This window comes from Xiphophorus maculatus, chromosome 6 (genome assembly GCF_002775205.1).
Source record: "Xiphophorus maculatus strain JP 163 A chromosome 6, X_maculatus-5.0-male, whole genome shotgun sequence".
In the NCBI taxonomy this organism is placed as follows: Eukaryota; Metazoa; Chordata; class Actinopteri; order Cyprinodontiformes; family Poeciliidae; genus Xiphophorus; species Xiphophorus maculatus.
The window spans coordinates 9419723-9437917 of NC_036448.1; the positions used below are offsets into that span (position 1 = coordinate 9419723).

Below are 18195 nucleotides of genomic sequence, written 5' to 3' on the forward strand. Positions count from 1 at the left end.
GCAGTCACATTAATTTAGTCAGAATAGGATGATGTGATAACACTTGTCTCCAAAGACACAAAGTGTCCATGTGTACTTTTTTACATGTCACATGGGCTCCAGAGCAGACAGAGAGTAAAGAAATATGGTGTAAAGAGCCTGTGAACATCAATGCCCAAAGCACCCAGGTTTAGAGTTCTGCAAGAAGGGAGAGAGCATGCACTGAAGCATCTGCTGCCTCTTTTAATGTTGTGCACGAGTAGCACTGATATGTCACAACCCATCTCTGTTTTCATCTGTATCTCCAGCAGCAAAAGAAGGACTCCATTTAAGCCATCTGTACAATCTTCTTGAAGCCTCCACATGCTTTTACATATTTCCATGCATGTTTTAAACCAGTGGTTCCCAAAGATTTTCTTCTGGGCCCCCCAGTGGTTCGCAAAGATTTTCTGGGCCCCCATATGGATTACAATAAAATCCCCCCCAAAAAAGAAAGAAAAAAAAAAATCAACTGGGCACACACATCGTTCAACCAAACATAAACCTATACACATATTTAGTTTTCAAACTCCACTCAAGTTTATTTCACACTTCAGGTTGCAACAAAACAAACTACAAACCATCTTTATAGTGAAATACTTCAGTGTAACAGTTTTTTCTTTATTCATCCATACCGCTTCCTGCGCCCCCCTGCAATGGCACTGCGCTCCCTCTAGCCGGCGTGCCCCACACTTTGGGAACCACTGTTTTAAACAATGTAAAGGGGACAATCTACAATTTAAGTTTAAACATTACAAATAGGTCTACTGAGGTTTTGGGGATGTGACAAAAAATGGGTAAAAATATAGAACTGTGTTCACTGAATTCAAATTTGCATTAAAAAAACAGTTTTGTGTCTGTTTCATAAGCTAAACAAACAATGTTTTGTGGATATCTAAATAGGCATTGCCAAACTCATTTTAGGCTGGAAATAATGTCAACAAATGGGGCTACCGAGCATAGTGCTTGGAAAACTGCTTAGCAAGTGTTTGTAATGTAGAGGAGTGTGCTGGGAGCTGGCTGCAGCAAATGGTCTGTCGGTGCTGCGGGTAGTATCTATTAATGAAAGCACTCAAGGTTTCTTCATTAAAATGCACCCAGATGCTCATTGTGACTTTATGTGTAAGTGATCACTAAGTGATTATTAGAGCTAAATTACAGCAGCCTTCTAATTATTCAGACTAAACTTCATATTTTGTCCATTCTCACAGGAGAATTGCAAAACTGGAGTATTCCCAAACAGACTATGTATCTGATTCATGTATGATGTGAAGAAGTGAGGGCTGTGTAGGTTTCTATGTGCTGGAAAAATTCAGGAAAGACTCCAAATGCAATGACATTTCCTCCGCCCTAAGCTGAAAATCTTTTTCTATATTAATTTTCTGAGTGATACACTACCAAAGCCCTTCCAAGAAATCATGTAAAATTGAAACGTATCACATTTTCTTGGAGTAATGTTTCCCACATTTCATGACTTTCTAAATCCAACTCAAGCCAAAACACTGAAGCAATGTACAGAGTCAGGAACAAACAACATGCCTGTCTGTTATTATTTATAGTGAATACATACCTGAAGCTGTTATAAAAATCCTAATTTCAGTTTCCCCCAAAACAAATTTCCATCCAATGAAGAACAATTAGATATGCTCTTGTCTGATTCCATGTATTGCATCAGGTTCCCTACTAATCAAACTAATATAGGACTTTTTTGACCTTTCACAATAAAATTCACCTTCAACAAGAAACTGTTTGCCTGCTTCTAACTAGTGAGCGCACTAGTTCATAAATTGCATGGCTTCCAAAGAAAAGTATCAAGTTTATGAAGCAACACAAAAATGTTATTTGTGAGTTTTGTCTACCCTTATCAAGAACCATGCTAAAATATTTAACAAAGCAAATTATCAAAGAATCTCAAAAAGAAACAAAGAGTAAACATGCCAGCAGGAGCCAAGCACTACAGCAAACTACTTCTTAAAAAACATCAACAGTCAGAGCAAGACTTTAGTTTATTGAAGACTATACATGTAGAGTCAGAAATATATTTGGACAAGGAAAGGGTTGTTTGGGATGAAATATGTGTTACTGTCAAGAAAAAGAACAGAATGTCAATGCTGGCCAGGAGACAATCACACTAAATATTACTAATGAAAGGTAGTTACTTTTACTGCACTATAAAATCATTTATTAAAGTTAAACAGCACTCAATACTAAAAAAATGACAAAGAACACTGTATAATCAGGCTTTGTAGCACATAACAAAAGTCCTAATAATCATCAACCCAAAAGCTTAAAGAATGTTTTTGTTGCTGTAAAGATTTTGTTGTTTAACTCAAAGCCAGGACTATTTTTATAAGCGAGAGAAAAAGGTTTTGTTTTTTGTTTTTTTGCAAGGACCAAATTTTACTCTCCACACCTCCACAGAAATAGAAAATGTGCAATTTTCAACACCTCACTTCGAAACTGTTGCTTATCGAACTAACAAAAATAGAGATGAAAAAAAGTCTAAACTGACATAAATAACTAACAAAGTAGGACTCGCTGTAGCACCTGAACAGTACCAGAATGTAAATTGTGAACTATTCTTCCACAGTAGCTACTATAAACAATCGGTAATTTAAGAATTCAAAGAATGATTTTTTTAAGGCAGACATATTTTGAATTAATAATAAAATATTTTCTTATTCTGCTTTACAGGCTTTGCTTTTTGGTGCCTCTGAACTGGGAATATAAATACATAAAGAAAGGTGAGGAGTTTGTGAAACAAATGTTCCAGTTTTCTGTTTTAATAAATATATACGTACATTTGCTACACATGGCTCTTATTAAATACTGTATGTGAACTGTGACATGGTGGAGAATGGTAGGAATTTGGCTTGGCCTTGTCAAAGACTAGAGTGGAAACTAGTTTACTTCCATTACATTGTTTTCTGTGTCTACGTTTGTGTTTGCTGCCCATAAATTGGACCCTTGTTAAGACTATAAGCGTATTGCCCTTGACTGCTTGTCACTTTATTTTTCACTTTCAGTGTTGTTTTCGTTTCCCACAAAATATCTTCTGATGTCCCATCAATCACAGCTTATTGACATGCTGCTGCTTCTCCTCATAGTTCACATGCTATTCATCATATTTCAGGCATGCCATCAAGTCTACTTATACCACTCAATCTCATTTATCAGTCATCTAACTGTAGTTTATAAGTGTAGTTTTTTAAAACTTTCACACTGGAAAAAAAAAAGTTGTTTTTTGAAATTTAATTGTTACTTTTGTAAAAATCTGCATTTTAACTGAACAGAATCTAGCAGCAAATATAGCTCAAATATCAACCAATTAAAATAAGGGTAAATAAAGACAGCCAAAAAACAAAAAAGTGATGAAAATGATACAGTTAAAACATAAAGAAAAAAAAACTTAACTACTCTTATTTTGTTCTAATGTCTCCAGAAAAGATTCACCGTGAAAATAGTAATGTTTGTTTCCATATTGGTAACTTGCTGTTCAAGAGAATTCAGTTTTCAGCATATACTGCATTTTATTTTGGTGGCAAAGTCGACTCCACGTTCGCCTGTATGAACTTATAACAGTGGCAGTAATTCACTAACTATTCCAACGAGAAACAGGAAGTTAGAAGTAGTAGCTTGTTCACTGTAATGGTGCTGAAGAGAAGCACTCTTGCTAAATGGTAAGCCCACATAAAGCTGTTTCTAGGATCTTTCTTCTATATTCTGCAACTGTTAAGAGTTGTTGTAAACCTTTTACAGTATACAGCTGTATAAAAGCACAATGCTATAATGCATAAAAGCATATTGTAGTACAGCTGAATGAAAAAACTGACCTTGATGAGCATTTAAAGGTATTCTAAGATTTTCTTTTTATCTGTTGGCAGTCGGTCGTGAAATAAGAGCATCCTTGGTTAAAATAACATGGGATAGATTTTACCTTGAGAATCCATTAGCTACTTCATTACACTTACAGTAACACTTCTTAAAACTTTGTGTGCAGAGAGACTCTGAAAAGGGGAAATTATTGTATGGTTTCAACTTTACTTTAAAGTTCATTGTAATTCAAAGTATATCACTTCATGGTTTTCAAAAAGGACCTGCCACCATTGACAAATTTATGTCAGCAAATAAAAGTGTAGATCAGGGTTCTTCAAATTCATTACATAAGGGCCGGTGTTCAAGTATGTGTCCTGCAACCTTTAGATGTTTCCCTGGTCCATCAAACCTGACTCAAATGATTGAATTCTCTCAGTATGCAAATTATCCATACTTCTTACTAGTGGCCTAATTATTTGACTTAGGTGTGTTGATGTAGAGACGCATCTAAAGGCTGCAGGACGTCGAACCTGAAGGAGGAGCTCAAGAGCTCTGGCCTAGATTTAAATGTTTACTGTATCAAATTCAACTGTTACTCCAATAAAACTGCTTTTCCGTGTGTTTTATAAAAGTATTACAAAAGTACTGGCATGATTTAGCATAAACTACATGTACATTTTTGATTAAATGATAATCCCTGCAGACATGTTCACTCCTTACAATAAAACCAAGAAACAAATGCGGTATTCCAAAACAAACATTTACAAACCAAAGCACAGAGTTCACAAATGGTCTCGTGGGGGACAACAAGGCAGATTAAATGTCTGACAGCTCCGTGTGTGAGTTTAATTCTCTGAATTTGCTGCATGCTTGGGGAGAAAGTTGTTTTTGTTGTTTTTTTTCAACAGACTAACAGCTCTGCTACTAAAGGAAAAACATGGTTATTGCACTTTGTCAATTATGTCAAGTTATGATGAACTAGTCTGTTAACAAGCTGATACTGTTCGAAAAACTAATTTTAATTTCAGTGTTTTGCAATTACTCATTCCTCCATATAAGTGAATCCATGTACACTCAATTATGTAGATATGAAAAGGGTGCTCCAATGAAAACAAGGATGGGAACCACTGGCCTCTGACAAAATTCAAATGTCTGTCATATTGTACACTATATATGGTATCATAGACAAAGGTGTTGAAAAAGCGCACCCCTTACATATCAAATCAATAATTATTATGCTATTCAAAAAAAATTTGTATACAACAAATTGAAGACATAAAACAAGCTGTCTTGCTCAAAAAGGTTTTTTTTCTCCAGAAGCAGACTTTCTATTGAGTGAGCAAGAATGTGATTAAACTCCTGCACAACAAATTATTATTTGTTCACATAGACCAGTGCTTCTCAATTCCAGTCCTCAGGCCCCCCTGCTCTGCATGTTTTAGATGTGCCTCTATTCCAGAACAGCTGATTCAAATGATTGCATGACCATCAAGTGCTGCAGAAACCTGTTGATCACCCATAGATTCAATCCAGGTGTGTAGCAGAAGGGAAACACCTAAAACATGCAGGGCAGGGGGGCCTGAAGACCTGAATTGAGAAACGCTGACATAGACATACGTGCTCTCGTGAGTCTCACTGCACATTCAGGTTGGTCTCAGATATAACGACATTCCCACTATGTTCACAAAAATGTGGTTGTGATGGTACTTACAAAGGGCAATAAGAAATTCTCAAGGTTTCTATGGTAACGTTTCCGGTACAGAACAAAGCTAACGCTGATGTCGCACTCTGGACTAACCTGTCTCTGGGTCACACTGGTGTTCACAAGGATCCAGTAGGCGTCGACCACACAGCTCGTTGACCCAAGGTCCACTGGCATTCTGCTGGTAGTATAACAAGATCTGGGCTGGGTTGAGCCAATCTGAAGCATCCAACTGGCTCCCCTGGAGGAGAATGAACCTCGAACCTGAAGACAATGGAGCAAATACAAGTATGAAACACAAGGGCACACTGTAGAAAAATAAGTTGGAAGACTAGAGAAAAGTGAGGACCTCATGACAGAATGAAAAGATGCAACAAATAAACCCATCAAAACAGGATGAAGAAGAGATTGTTGATCTTTTCTTTATGCCTCTTGGAAAAGCAACCATTAGAAATAAAATCATCACAATTCCAAAGTCATATATTTATATTATTAGGCCGCCCAATCTAGTCTTAGGTTCAAATACATTTTTGACATTGAGTGGCTGTTGCATCAATTGTATCAACCAGAAAAGACCTACAACAAAATCTAAAACCATATTTAAGGATAAATCCCAGCTCTCCAAGCTTTGCAGGTTCTCTTCAAGCTGCGGTTGTGTCCACTGGCACATTGTAGTGGGAGACTGATGTTGGTTACATTTAAATTATGGCCATCATTGTCGTTTTATGAGATCACAAACCACATGCATTTTATTTGCGATTGTGATAATGTCATTAACCAAACCCAGACAGACATTAGATTGCAAGTATATTTTTTATAGGAGCCTTAATTCCACAATGCTTTTTATGCGCCTACAGTTTTGTTTTAAACACGTTGTATTGAATAACTGTGCCATTACCAAATACCTTTGAGCACTTTCCTTCACAAAGCCTCATTCTCCTGATATAGTAGTCATTAACTACTCATTTACGACTTGACCGTCAGTCTGATTAGATCTGCTTTGAAATAAAGCAATGAATCAGCCCTCTGTTTTTGCTAATAAATGCTGATGAATTACAGTAGCCGTACATTTAGTGTCAGTATATTTAGTGTCAGCATAATTGGCCAACAAAAGCTGTAAAATCACTAGAAATGATGTCACCCTATCCTGGACATTTTTCAAGGAAATTTTATTGCAACTGTTGAGCACAGATTAATAGTTAAGTTCAAAACTTACAGATGCTTAAAAACACATAATCAGGGCACAACTGTGGATATTTCTGCTTATAACAAAAAACGATATAAATATAAGATTAGAATAATCATCACAAACTGCAAACAGATTTACAAATTTAATAACATAGTAGGTGTATCAAAAAAGCAAAAACAAAATCAGTAAAAGAATCTGCAAATAACTGCAAATTCTGAACTACAATTATTGTAACTTGAATTATATGAAAAGTTTAATAAATGAGCAAGGCTCAGTGTTTTCTTTAGCCTTGGCTGGAAGACTTCATAATAGGAATGAGAAATAAAATGGATAAATGACTAACACTGCTAAGCAGATGACAAATGTTTTAATTAACACATTCATTTTTTATGTAAATACATTTAATCAGTCAGTCAATCAATCAATCAATCAATCAATCAATCTTCTTTATTCTCCCCAACGGGAAATTGTTTTGCAGCACAGTAGGAAAAAGAAACAACCATTCTGACATAATGTATATATGCATAGCAAGAGACAGAAAGATATTGAGTTATTTGAAATTATTATTGGAAGCTAATTTATCATCTTCATTTCCAATGGAGTCTGAGGTAGAAGAAGTGAATTTTTTCTGCTAAATTTTATTTTTCAGAGGTGGGGTTGCATGCACTGTTTAAAACCAAGTAGACTGGCATGAATAAATGAGTAAGAAACCTGTGTTTATGTCAGTACAAATTATTCTATTAGTGCAGCTCACATATTACATGATCTACAGAGGACAATGGCTGAGATGCTGGCAACCAAAAAGCAGAAAAAAAGCAACAAAAATAAAATCACTGAAAATCTCTCAAGAAACCAGAATGTTCCTTTCTGTGATTACATGTCAAACGCTGTATTATATTGTATGATCATTTCGTTTTCAAGTCTCATATACTTGAAATAACATAGGAAATGAAAGAAATTTAAAACGAATGGAGTACAAAACACATGCATTGTTTTGTTACTTTTCAACATGTTCCATGTATGGAACATGCTGGATTTAAAAATGTTGGCAATCCTTTGAAAAAGTCAGCATTAAAGTAAGAGCCTAGATTGTCTGGGGAATACACATAGATACTGCTTTTACAGTATTACCTCAGCAGACAATGTGGAGTTAGTATGTTTTTAACCATTTCTCATTCACCACTAAAACTCAAGAAGCAATCTTTTGTCTTCTTAATATGGTGTAAATATTGTAATCTTATTGCTACACACAAATAATAATGTTAATTTACTAGTCACTTCTATGGAATATTATAATATCTTGTTATCACAGTACTTTAAATAACTCTCGAGACAGCCTGAGGCTGATCCACTTAGTTATGCTGCTATTGCTCGAGGCTTAAGGGGGCTCAATACTGATGTGAGCACCTCTCCTCCTGCTCTTCCATATTTTTAACACCCTGAAGACAAATGTACTGTAAAACAATGCCAAACATATTGGTAGCAGAAAGTGCATTGTTTTACAATTTTTAAAATGCAACCTTTGTTTTGTTTCAAATAAGTTTAAAAGCCATCTTAGTAAGAAATATCTTTTTAAAAAAAGCAAAAAAAAAATCCCAAACAGGTAATTAAAAGAAGAGATGGATCCAATCCTATTTTGATTACTTTTTGACTCATTTAACCAGAAAACAAGTCAGGAGCCACCAATCTAGACAGGATGATACTATGTCAGTCATATAAAGTCATAGATTTACTGATCCCCCCCCCCAAAAAATGTAAAATATAGTCAAAGAATGTTTCTCAAGCATTTCATAAATTATCTTAACTTGTGTACATGTTAAGTCTGCTGTAACTTGTGTACATGCAGATTATTTAAATCTTAAAAAATCTGCTAAGCATAAAATACTAAGAGCTCAATAGACAAGTAACAATATGCTTCAGTAGGCACAAAGCTAAATAAATAACAAAATGTTGCTTTTTTTCTGTCAGGCTTTGGTCTGTTATGGAGCATATGGGTCTGTTGAAAAACACAACAAGGCAGGAGTATTTATAACCCAGAAACACTGAAACATGAACACACAAGGTGTAACATCATTTCTGATAATGAATACTAATTAGAGTTCATAGCAAAAAGCTTAAATAAATTATAATGTTACTGAGTAAATTAGTTGTTTTTTTCTGAACAAATTACCTTAATAAAGCCAAAGAACTAACAGGAGCACCTTTCTTGGGGCTGAATTTCCAATGTTCATTCTTGAGATCCTGGCTGGTGCTGGTAGAATATATTATCAAACCTTTTTATCCACTGAGAATCTATTCATTTCTGTTCTAATAGGAGCACCACCTTAAATTACTGCCTGTCCAGCTATTTAAAATACAATTAGGCAGCTACCATATTGCTGAACAAACTCATATCTCTCTGGTGCCACACAAACCACCTGGAACTCAACACCGCTAAGACGAAGGAGCTGGTTATAGACTTTAGGAGGTCCAGACCAAAGCCGAGACCAGTCGCATTAGAGGGAACTGAGGTTGAGGTCGTGGACTCCTACAAATACCTCGGGCTGTGGCTGGACAGTAAACTGGATTGGTCAAAACACACTAGCCACCTGTATGGGAAAGTGCAGAGCAGGATGTACTTCATGAGGAGACTGCAGTCCTTTAACATCTGCAGCAAACTGCTCTGGATGTTCTACCAGTCTGTGATTGCCAGTGTCCTCTTCTACACCGTGGTGTGCTGGGGAGGCAGCATATCCAAGAAGGACACGTCCAGACTGGACAAACTGACCAGGCGTGCCGGCTCTGTGGTCGGCATGAAGCTGGACTCTCTGGTGACGGTGGCAGAGGCGAGGACACTGAACAAACTGCTGGACATCATGAACGATAGCAGCCACCCTCTACACGCCGTCATCAGCAGCCAGAGGAGCCTGTTCAGTGACAGACTGCTGCTTCCCAAGTGCCGCACCAATAGATTTAAGAACTCTTTTGTCCCCCATGCTTTCAGACTGTACAATTCCTCATTGGGGGGCGGGGGGGGGGGGGGGTGGGGGGGGGGGGGGGGGGGTGACACAGGACAGAGGGTGGAAGGAGTAGTGACCCCTTGTATTTTTCTCCATACTTATCAGGTCAAACCACATAGTGCGATACGATATCACTGGTCAATCTATTTGCCAAATTCTTATATTTTTTTTGTGTTGTATTTATATTTACTTATATTCTTATATTCTATATTCTTATTCCTTGTTTCTTGCATAATTTAAGGTTTTTCTTGCATAATTTAAGGTTTTGGTTACTCACATTTGGTGTGTACCTTAGTATTTAATTTGTATTTTGTATTCTTTTGCACTTTTGCTTACTGTGTGTTATCTTTGTTTTTTGCCTGGGAGCTGCTGGTAACTTCAATTTCCTGAAGGAGTCTTCCCAAAGGATCAATAAAGTACAAGTCTAAGTCTAAGTCTATCTGTTCATGTGCTTTGTCACATGAAGAGATACAGAATACATGCTATAGAATACATTATCATCTGGGTAAAGCATTTTTTATGCAACAATGACTTTTTAAAAAGTTTGATGTAAATAAAGTGGCTTTACATTTTTAAAACTACTATAATATTCTGGTGGTTAAGTCTATCGTTGATAGGTTTCCTTTCCATCTGTAAAACCCTTTGTTGAGTCCCTGCCATTTTGTGTTTATTTTCTGTCCAGTCTGTTTTTCAACTCAAAACTTGAATTTTCTCATTTTGTGGTTGGCAAAACCATTCTCCCTGTCCATTGTATCTCCTCAGTCCAAAAGGTTGAGATACTTAATAAAGGTTTCTATATCTGACACTGTTGTTCATTTTGAACTTGCCTTACCCAAGAAAGGATCCCCTAGTACCTTTTAAAAATGTATTAAGAAGTACATGTTGTTGTTCTGTGAACTCAAAAAAAAAAGTCTGGCATGATACATTTCTCTGAAATGAAATATGAAGAGAGAAGAGTGACTCTACATTTCTGTGGTTTTCTTCAGTGAATCTGAAGGCAGAAACTTGCGCAGCTGTTGGCATTAATAGCTTCTTTCCCCAGTGGTTGAATCCAAATTTTTGTCTGATTCACCGTGACATGAAATCAGGTCTGATGAGATTGTGGAGACATTTATAGAAACATTCTAAATCGATCCCAGTTTTGTAATTCAATGCGCACAATCGCTATCTTTCATCTCCCTTTTCAAAGTTCGCTCCTTGGATGCCTCCAAGAATTTTAATAACACCCCCTGGCAAGCAAGTGTATACCACAAGGAAAGCTGCAGTACACCGAATCAAATCAAACCTGCAGATGATAGATGAGCAAGCGTAGTCAGTCTATAATATATCCTGACCAGCAACTCACTCCAGTGACAGCTAAAAAATGCCAATAGGCTTACAGGAACCAGAATATGGAAACTTTTTCATTTTCTGAAGGTCTTACTTTACATCTAGATTACTTTGCAAAAGTACTCGCACCTCTTTTCTTTTTAATATCGTTAGGTTTTTTTTAGTCTATTCCATTAAAACTAGTTAATATCCCTAAATACAATTATATGAAAATTATTGCCTTTTAAAATCAACATATTACTATTAGAAAGTGTCTAAATTTAATCACTGGAGGTTAGAAGAAAAAGGTTTTGAGAAGTTTAAAGCAGAAATTGGTGAAAAAAACATATAAGCTTTGAAACTCTCAAAGACAATTCAATCTATTATCTGCAGATACACAAAGACATGACAAGCTTCACAATGAAATTATTTATCAGAGAAAAAGTCAAGGTGTCCGGCATATCTCTGCAGAAGCTGCTAGAGATTCACAGCGTAGGCGGAGGAATCTGTGGTCAGAACAACTATTCATCACGCACTCCACAAATCCAGAATTTCAAGCTAAGTGGTAAAAAGTAAGCCACTGGTGAATAAAGTTCACAAGAAGTGCAAGCTGTTTAGGGTATATGGCAAGAATGTGCAAGAAAGTGTGCTGGTCATATAAGACCAAAATATAATGGTCACAAAAGGCAATGTGTGCTGATGTACATCACATCACCCTCAACATGCCTACGGCACTGTGAAACATGCTGGTGGCAGTATTGGGCATTGGGGATGCTTCTCTTTGACAGAGACAGGAAGTTGGTCAGATTTTGTGGTAAGATTGATGGAGCTAAATCCAAGCAGAAAACCTGGTGGAGCCTGCAAGACATGAGACTTGTTGGTGGAGGCTCAACTTCCAGCAAGACATCCACCTAAACATGCAGCTGCAGTGGTTGAGATCATAGTATATTTGTTTTATGGTGCAGATCCAGTCAAAGAATAGACCTAAATCCCTCTGAAAATCTGTTGTGAGGCTTTAAAATTAATGTTGAAAGGTGTTCTCCTTTCAATCTCACTGAGTATTAGCTATCTAACAATGTATAAAAGGTGAAGAAGTTTTTGGTGTCTCTTTCAAGGGACTGTGTAAAAAAGTAAAAGACCGAACAGTGATGAGGAGATCTCTGTGGATGGTCAATGCCCTCTTGCCTAAATGCACTGTTTTGCTTTGCGAGTACATCAGTCATGTGGCACAGCATAGGGAACCAAAAGAAAAAGTGGTCGACCTGGCATTTACCTTTGTCTTTGAGAGCAAAGCAAATCAGTAGCTCCCCAACAAAGCGCTGGCACTTGGTTTGAGAGATATAGAGAGCTGAGCTCCCTGGAGAGCGGCAGAAAAATACCAGCTCAGCCCCCCAGGGCTTTAAGCTTCCTTGGGAGTTTGTTAAGAAAGGCTGCATCGACAATCTTAGACTGGTGTAAAGCCTTACCGTCAGCTATGAGGTGCTCCGGCACATGTAAGATTACTCGGACTGAGAGGCTGCAGGCGAGGTGAGAGGAGTAAACCAGGCCAATCACGCAGCTGATGACACTGATCAGAGTCAGGGTGGTCTTATTGATAGGACTCCGCGGGGAACCTGCTGTTGGGAACAAATGGAATGGAAAGAGAGAAAGGAGATGGGAACAATAAACAAAACGTATATGAGAAGCAGTCACTTGTGTTTTTCTGGCAACCTTTTGGTAACATAAACATAAAGGCAAACAGTCACACACAAATACACACACGCTACTCACATGAGTTACTTTACAAACCGGCCTCTACCCACCGCACAAAAATGGGCTTAGCTCCCATAAAAAGGACCTTTGGATCAAAAAAATCATCACGCCTTTGGGAGCTTTAGACTGGGCTCGGTGGTATAGACCTAAGGTTTACCTTTGAAGGGTTTTTAACATCCATGCTGGGATGTGTGAGGAAAATAGAAACACACACCAAAATAATATTAAAAAAAAAAACAGCTTAGAGGTTGCTTTGCAACCGACCCTCTTTCCTGTGCTCCCCTTTTTTGTCAGAGTAAAATGCTTCCCTTATCTCCTTTACTCCAGAGTGCAACACAGAAAAGTGGTAAACGTGACCGCATACCCACAGGAGGTATGCATTCATCCACACACACACACCCCCACCTACGCCCATATACACAACAAAAACCACATAATGACCTTGAATATAGGTACTCAAACTTTGTCCAAAGCAGTTACTTTTACACTAACGCCAAAAATTCAAGATTAAATTGTCACTTTTAAATTACTTTAGCAGAGCTTGTTCTTTCAGATGCTACCTGAGGCTAGGCTTTAAACAAAGGCCAAATGGAACGCTGACCTTTTGTATTTTGCTCCAAACCAGTTGATGTAATCAAGTAACTTATCCAGAAATGGGATGCAGGGATCATCTCACTTTGCTGAACCTTTTTTTTGTTCTTTTATCTTCTGGCATTCTGCCCAAAGATTATTCTTCAGTTTTTAAAATGTTAAAAAAATAAAATAAATAAATAAAATCAGTCTCCATATAAATGTAGCTATTTTCGGAAAATGTTTTATATTGTATATGTGAGCAGGAAATGACAAGGAATAATTTCATCATGCCTCACAAATCAGTCTTTCCTCTGGATGTAAACAACACAGTTGGGGCATCATTGCTACCATCTTGTTCTAATTAAAGATGTTGGCTACACTTCCGGAGGCTTCACTGTGTACGTGACACCTGTGCACATGACGGGAGGATAATTGGCTTGGAGGCTCTGTAAAGGCTTGTAACGCCTTTTGACAGCAGCTATTATTTTGAGGGGATTGTTTTGTTTTGTTTTTTCTTCCTCCATCTCCCTTCCACAACCTATTACTGTACATCAAAGTTGCAAGGACAAGGCATGCTGACAGATAAAGCGTGCTCCACCACTTCACGTTGACAGAGTTTGCACAGGGTCCTCCTTAGAAATAATATTTGTCCGTAATATTATTTCAACACAGAGTGCTCTTCATATTGCAAGGTGCAACAAACATTACATTTTCCACCCCAATGGGAACCTCTGATCTCATGATCTTGTTTGATTTCCATCAACAAGATTGAATGCAGATGCAGTGAGATCAATTTTACATGCTCGCAAGCACTCTACACATTACTGTGTATGTATACACAATCCCGGTACGAGTCGAATTTACGTGTAAACACCAATTTAGAACCATCCACTGGCTACATGTACAGAGTTTACTTGTCATGCGTCGTGGCGGTGGCAATACCATCAGTGGGATAAATTGTCTGTGGGTGTATGAGTCCTCCTTACCCCCAGAGCCCCACGCGCTGTTGGCGTTACCATTTCTCATACCTCGACTCCGGCGCCGACTGCGGTTTGGGTCAGTGTAAAAGGCCAGCTGAGGCTCGCTGTCTGCCTCCGTCCCAGAGTCCCCGTCTGGGTTCAAGAAAGTTGAACCCGCTGTTGGATTCAAACAAAAATACACCTCCAATGAAAAGGAAAAAAAAAAAAAAAGACGACTGGTGGGAGCTCGGTCCGCAAGATATCTTTTCAGTGACTGAAATGTAAGGGATGGCAGTCAAAAGTAAAAAAAATATTTTTGTGTTGGAATAATGTGCAGCTCTGTGTGTTGTTAAAAGAAAGAAAAGTGATTGAGTGGAGCTTCATATTGTGTCATTTAAACCGAGCCAACAATAGTCTCAGTATAATGGCATTTACGGTTATCGCATGAAAAGTTAGATAAAGGATCATAATTAAAAGCAGATGGTTCTCGCACTGCAGTAGTAATTTTGGTATCTGATCAATAATTTTTTCATAAAGCTGTGATTTTTACTAAAGACAAATCCAATATAACCAAACAATGTGTTGTTTATGGACATTAGGATCCTAATGATATACAAGGAAAAGCTTGAAAACTGTATATCATTAGGATCCTAATGTTGGAATACTATTGGAATTTTTTTTATTGATACACTCATAAATGATATGCCCAACCATCAGATTGTTTTCAAGACAAATGAGGTTTTAAGGTAGCACCTTTTAGATTGCTTCAAAGCCAGTGTAAACTAGGTCCTATATTATGTTCAAAACAAGTTCGTATAACCGATGTGTTAATAACCAATACTTAAAGTCCTGAGAAAACCATGGACTTACTGAAAATTTTAACAAGAGCACCTTACAGGACCCTTCCCCTTGCCAATTGCTGCGCTACAGCTCTCCATCCACAGTGAAGCCTGCGGAAAACTCAATAAATTGTTAGCATTTCCTGTAATGTTAGATTGCTTCTCTGCCATTAGCACACCTGTCATCTTCAGCTGGAATGACTGTGCACTGTGCAGGGGGAAGCGCATACACAAGCATGAATGACAATGCTAAGGCATTCCTCCTGGCAGATCAGTGTATTTCTGCAAATGACAGTAGGAATACTAGGAGCAGCCAGACGAGCTTGATTTTTTTCCACAAATGATCTGTTCCATATTCTACTGTCCCGACAGTGACAGTTTCATTAAATATATAAAACATTTTTTAAAATAAAAGTTACCTACTGCAGCTTTAATTGAAAAACTTAAATAAAACAGAATTATAAGTAATATGAGTACGGTAACTCTGAGTCCTATGTTGTCTTGTGTATGTGAATAAGACAAGTACATGTCATGCTCTACACTCATCTAAAACTTAAATCTCAAAGATACTTTGTTGATTTTGTTTTCAATTCTACCATTTGCCACAGCATTTTAAAACTGTACATCTTTAAATCTAAAACTCGCCTGAAAAGTGAATGAGGTGAAAATGAGATCTGGGGAACTTATGTATTTTTTGAATTAGATTGTGTTGAGTAAAAGCAAACAAACTACTAGATTAAAAATTTGCAACATTATACTTCAATTAGTTTTTTTATTGTATGCCATATGATTAATGATGGTCATAATTTCCAGAACTCAATTTCAGGGAAAATAATTCCTGTATACTCAAAATGAAATACTTATGCTGCTGTAAAATGAAAATGAATTAATATATTTGTCAAAGTTAACTACTGTAATTATGTAAATATGTTGGATTTAAAAAAAATAAGCTAAAAGGAAAATAAGCAACATGTAGTGTTGCTTATCTTCTGTAGTGTACAGCTCTAGTACTGTCCATCCCTCGTCCACCAATCTTTATCATGTTGCACTTAAGACTTAAAAGTTTAGATTTGGATAACTAGCTTTCAAGCAATTGAGCTAAATATATTCATCAGCAATGAATGGTGAAAAGCTATGTGTCACTTAACACTGCATGATACTTAACATGAAGATATTTATGTATATATAGAACTGGGCAGCTTTATACTTAGAGTATACACTGCACTAACAATGTTAATAATACATTACTTTGAGTGTGTTTTAATTGAAGCATTAGTTATGTTTACAGGGCATGTATCCAAAGTTGTTTACAAGTGCTTTTGGTTTGCACAATGTTAAGAAGGAAATTCAATAAAGCTTCATACATGTTAGTGCTTCGGTGGGATTTAAGTGATTTGCAAATAAAATAATTCTGTTTCTGTATGACACGAGCTTAAAAATCCTGACCAAGACACAGCGTTTGATTAGACGAACAGAAAGTCTGCGAAACAATTGGGGGAGGAAATAGTTGGCAGCAATGTCAGTGTGGTAAACTTTGAACAGCTTATTCGTGACAGCAGCTTCATCAGCTTTTCAAGTTGTTGCTTTTAGAACAATATGCTCTGAAGATATGAATGTGCTGCATTAATATTATTGGCAGCCATGACTATCTACCAGCACAGATGTTAGCGTAGCTTCACTTCACAAGAGGAAAGCCTTTTGTGGTGACACCATTGTTTCAGCAGTGTTTCTCTCGACCGATTTAATAAACAAGCATTCATCATAGCACACTTTCAGTTCAGATACTGCTTTTGCTGGAAGGAAACGGCGTCCTCTGCATTTTTTCAAGTTATTGTCGAACCCTGCAATAAAAATGAAATCTGCATTTTTTTTAAATGGAGGGAAAAAAGCATTAGGATGAATTTACTGAACTTAGAGAAAACTATAACTAAAAGGCGAATGGAGAGATAACTGAAGTGAGGAAAGTTCTTGAATATAAGAGAATAACATGCAGACATAAAAAATTCTCGTTTGGTGTAGAAACAAAACAGTCCACTACATTTAAACTGCTATTCAAGTGGCTTTAATAAAACTGCTTTCCTATTACAAATTATCTTTATTGTTACTATGATTATTCTTAATAAAGCGGTTTTACCTAAAAGTACACTTGTTTATGTCTGCTCATACTAAAATTCACAGAATTCAATTTAAAAGACTTTTTTTTTTACACATTGCATTATTTAAATGTACATAAAAAGGATGACACATGGATAAACGTTAAATAATTTTGATTTTCATGTTTTTGTGTGACAACATTTACAATAATGTTGCAAAAATATTGTACTCAGGAGAAAAGAATAAGCTATTCCATTTTCATCATTGTGTCAAGACACAGATCAGGCTAAATTACTGCATATGAAATCCCTATATTTGACATACCTTGCATTTATTTATAATTATGAAATACTAATGAGGGATTCACAGTCTGGGCACACTTCTCTCGCCTACTCCATCACCTACTCATGTTCTCCCATTTGACAGCTTAGGTCCTTGAGATTTTGAGAAGTGACTCTTGAGTCCATTAAAAGTGTTGACATATGGAGCAAAGACAAGCGCCAGAGCATCTAAGACAAAACGAAAAAGCTTTAGTGCTTAACACACCTATCACACAAACAGAAAATGCCCACTGAGAACGACAATGCGTCTGTGTGCATATTTTATAAGAAAGATGAAAACTGTCGAGTGGAAACCCCAGCAACAGAAACTCGAAACTCCGTGAAGCAGATCTAATTTCCTGCTTAGACAACCTCATTCCTGTGCAGCTGGCTTTGGAGACATCTAATTTGCATCTGGAAGCACTAAAATTTCTGAAAGGGGGCGTGTGTGTGCCAGTGTGTTGGCGTGTGCATGCCAAGCACCATAGATGGCAAAACCTTGAACTTTCAAACACTAAGACGACACTGTATCGCTGATACAGCAATTATAATTAATGAAAACAGTTTTTTCCCCCACTTCATTGCATTCTATTTGTGCATACTTCTATCACAACGTGAAAATTTGC

The 18195-nt window shown here is 37.1% G+C and overlaps 1 protein-coding gene across 6 annotated transcripts in view; it reads right to left on the reverse strand.

The window, feature by feature from the left end:
• The window catches only part of astn1 (astrotactin 1), a 342853-nt gene that overhangs the window by 234053 nt on the left and 90605 nt on the right, over positions 1-18195 (reverse strand). Inside the window, exons 6-8 of one of the 6 annotated variants that reach the window (XM_023335800.1) lie at positions 14386-14493; positions 12499-12645; positions 5633-5800 (exon numbers count right to left, since the gene is read on the reverse strand). In XM_023335800.1, the coding sequence (XP_023191568.1) occupies positions 5633-5800; positions 12499-12645; positions 14386-14493 (423 nt within the window). Of the gene's footprint in view, positions 1-5632; positions 5801-12498; positions 12649-14343; positions 14494-18195 lie in introns of all 6 variants that reach the window. The other 5 variants (XM_005797050.2, XM_023335799.1, XM_014476011.2 and 2 more) reach the window with 5 other exon arrangements.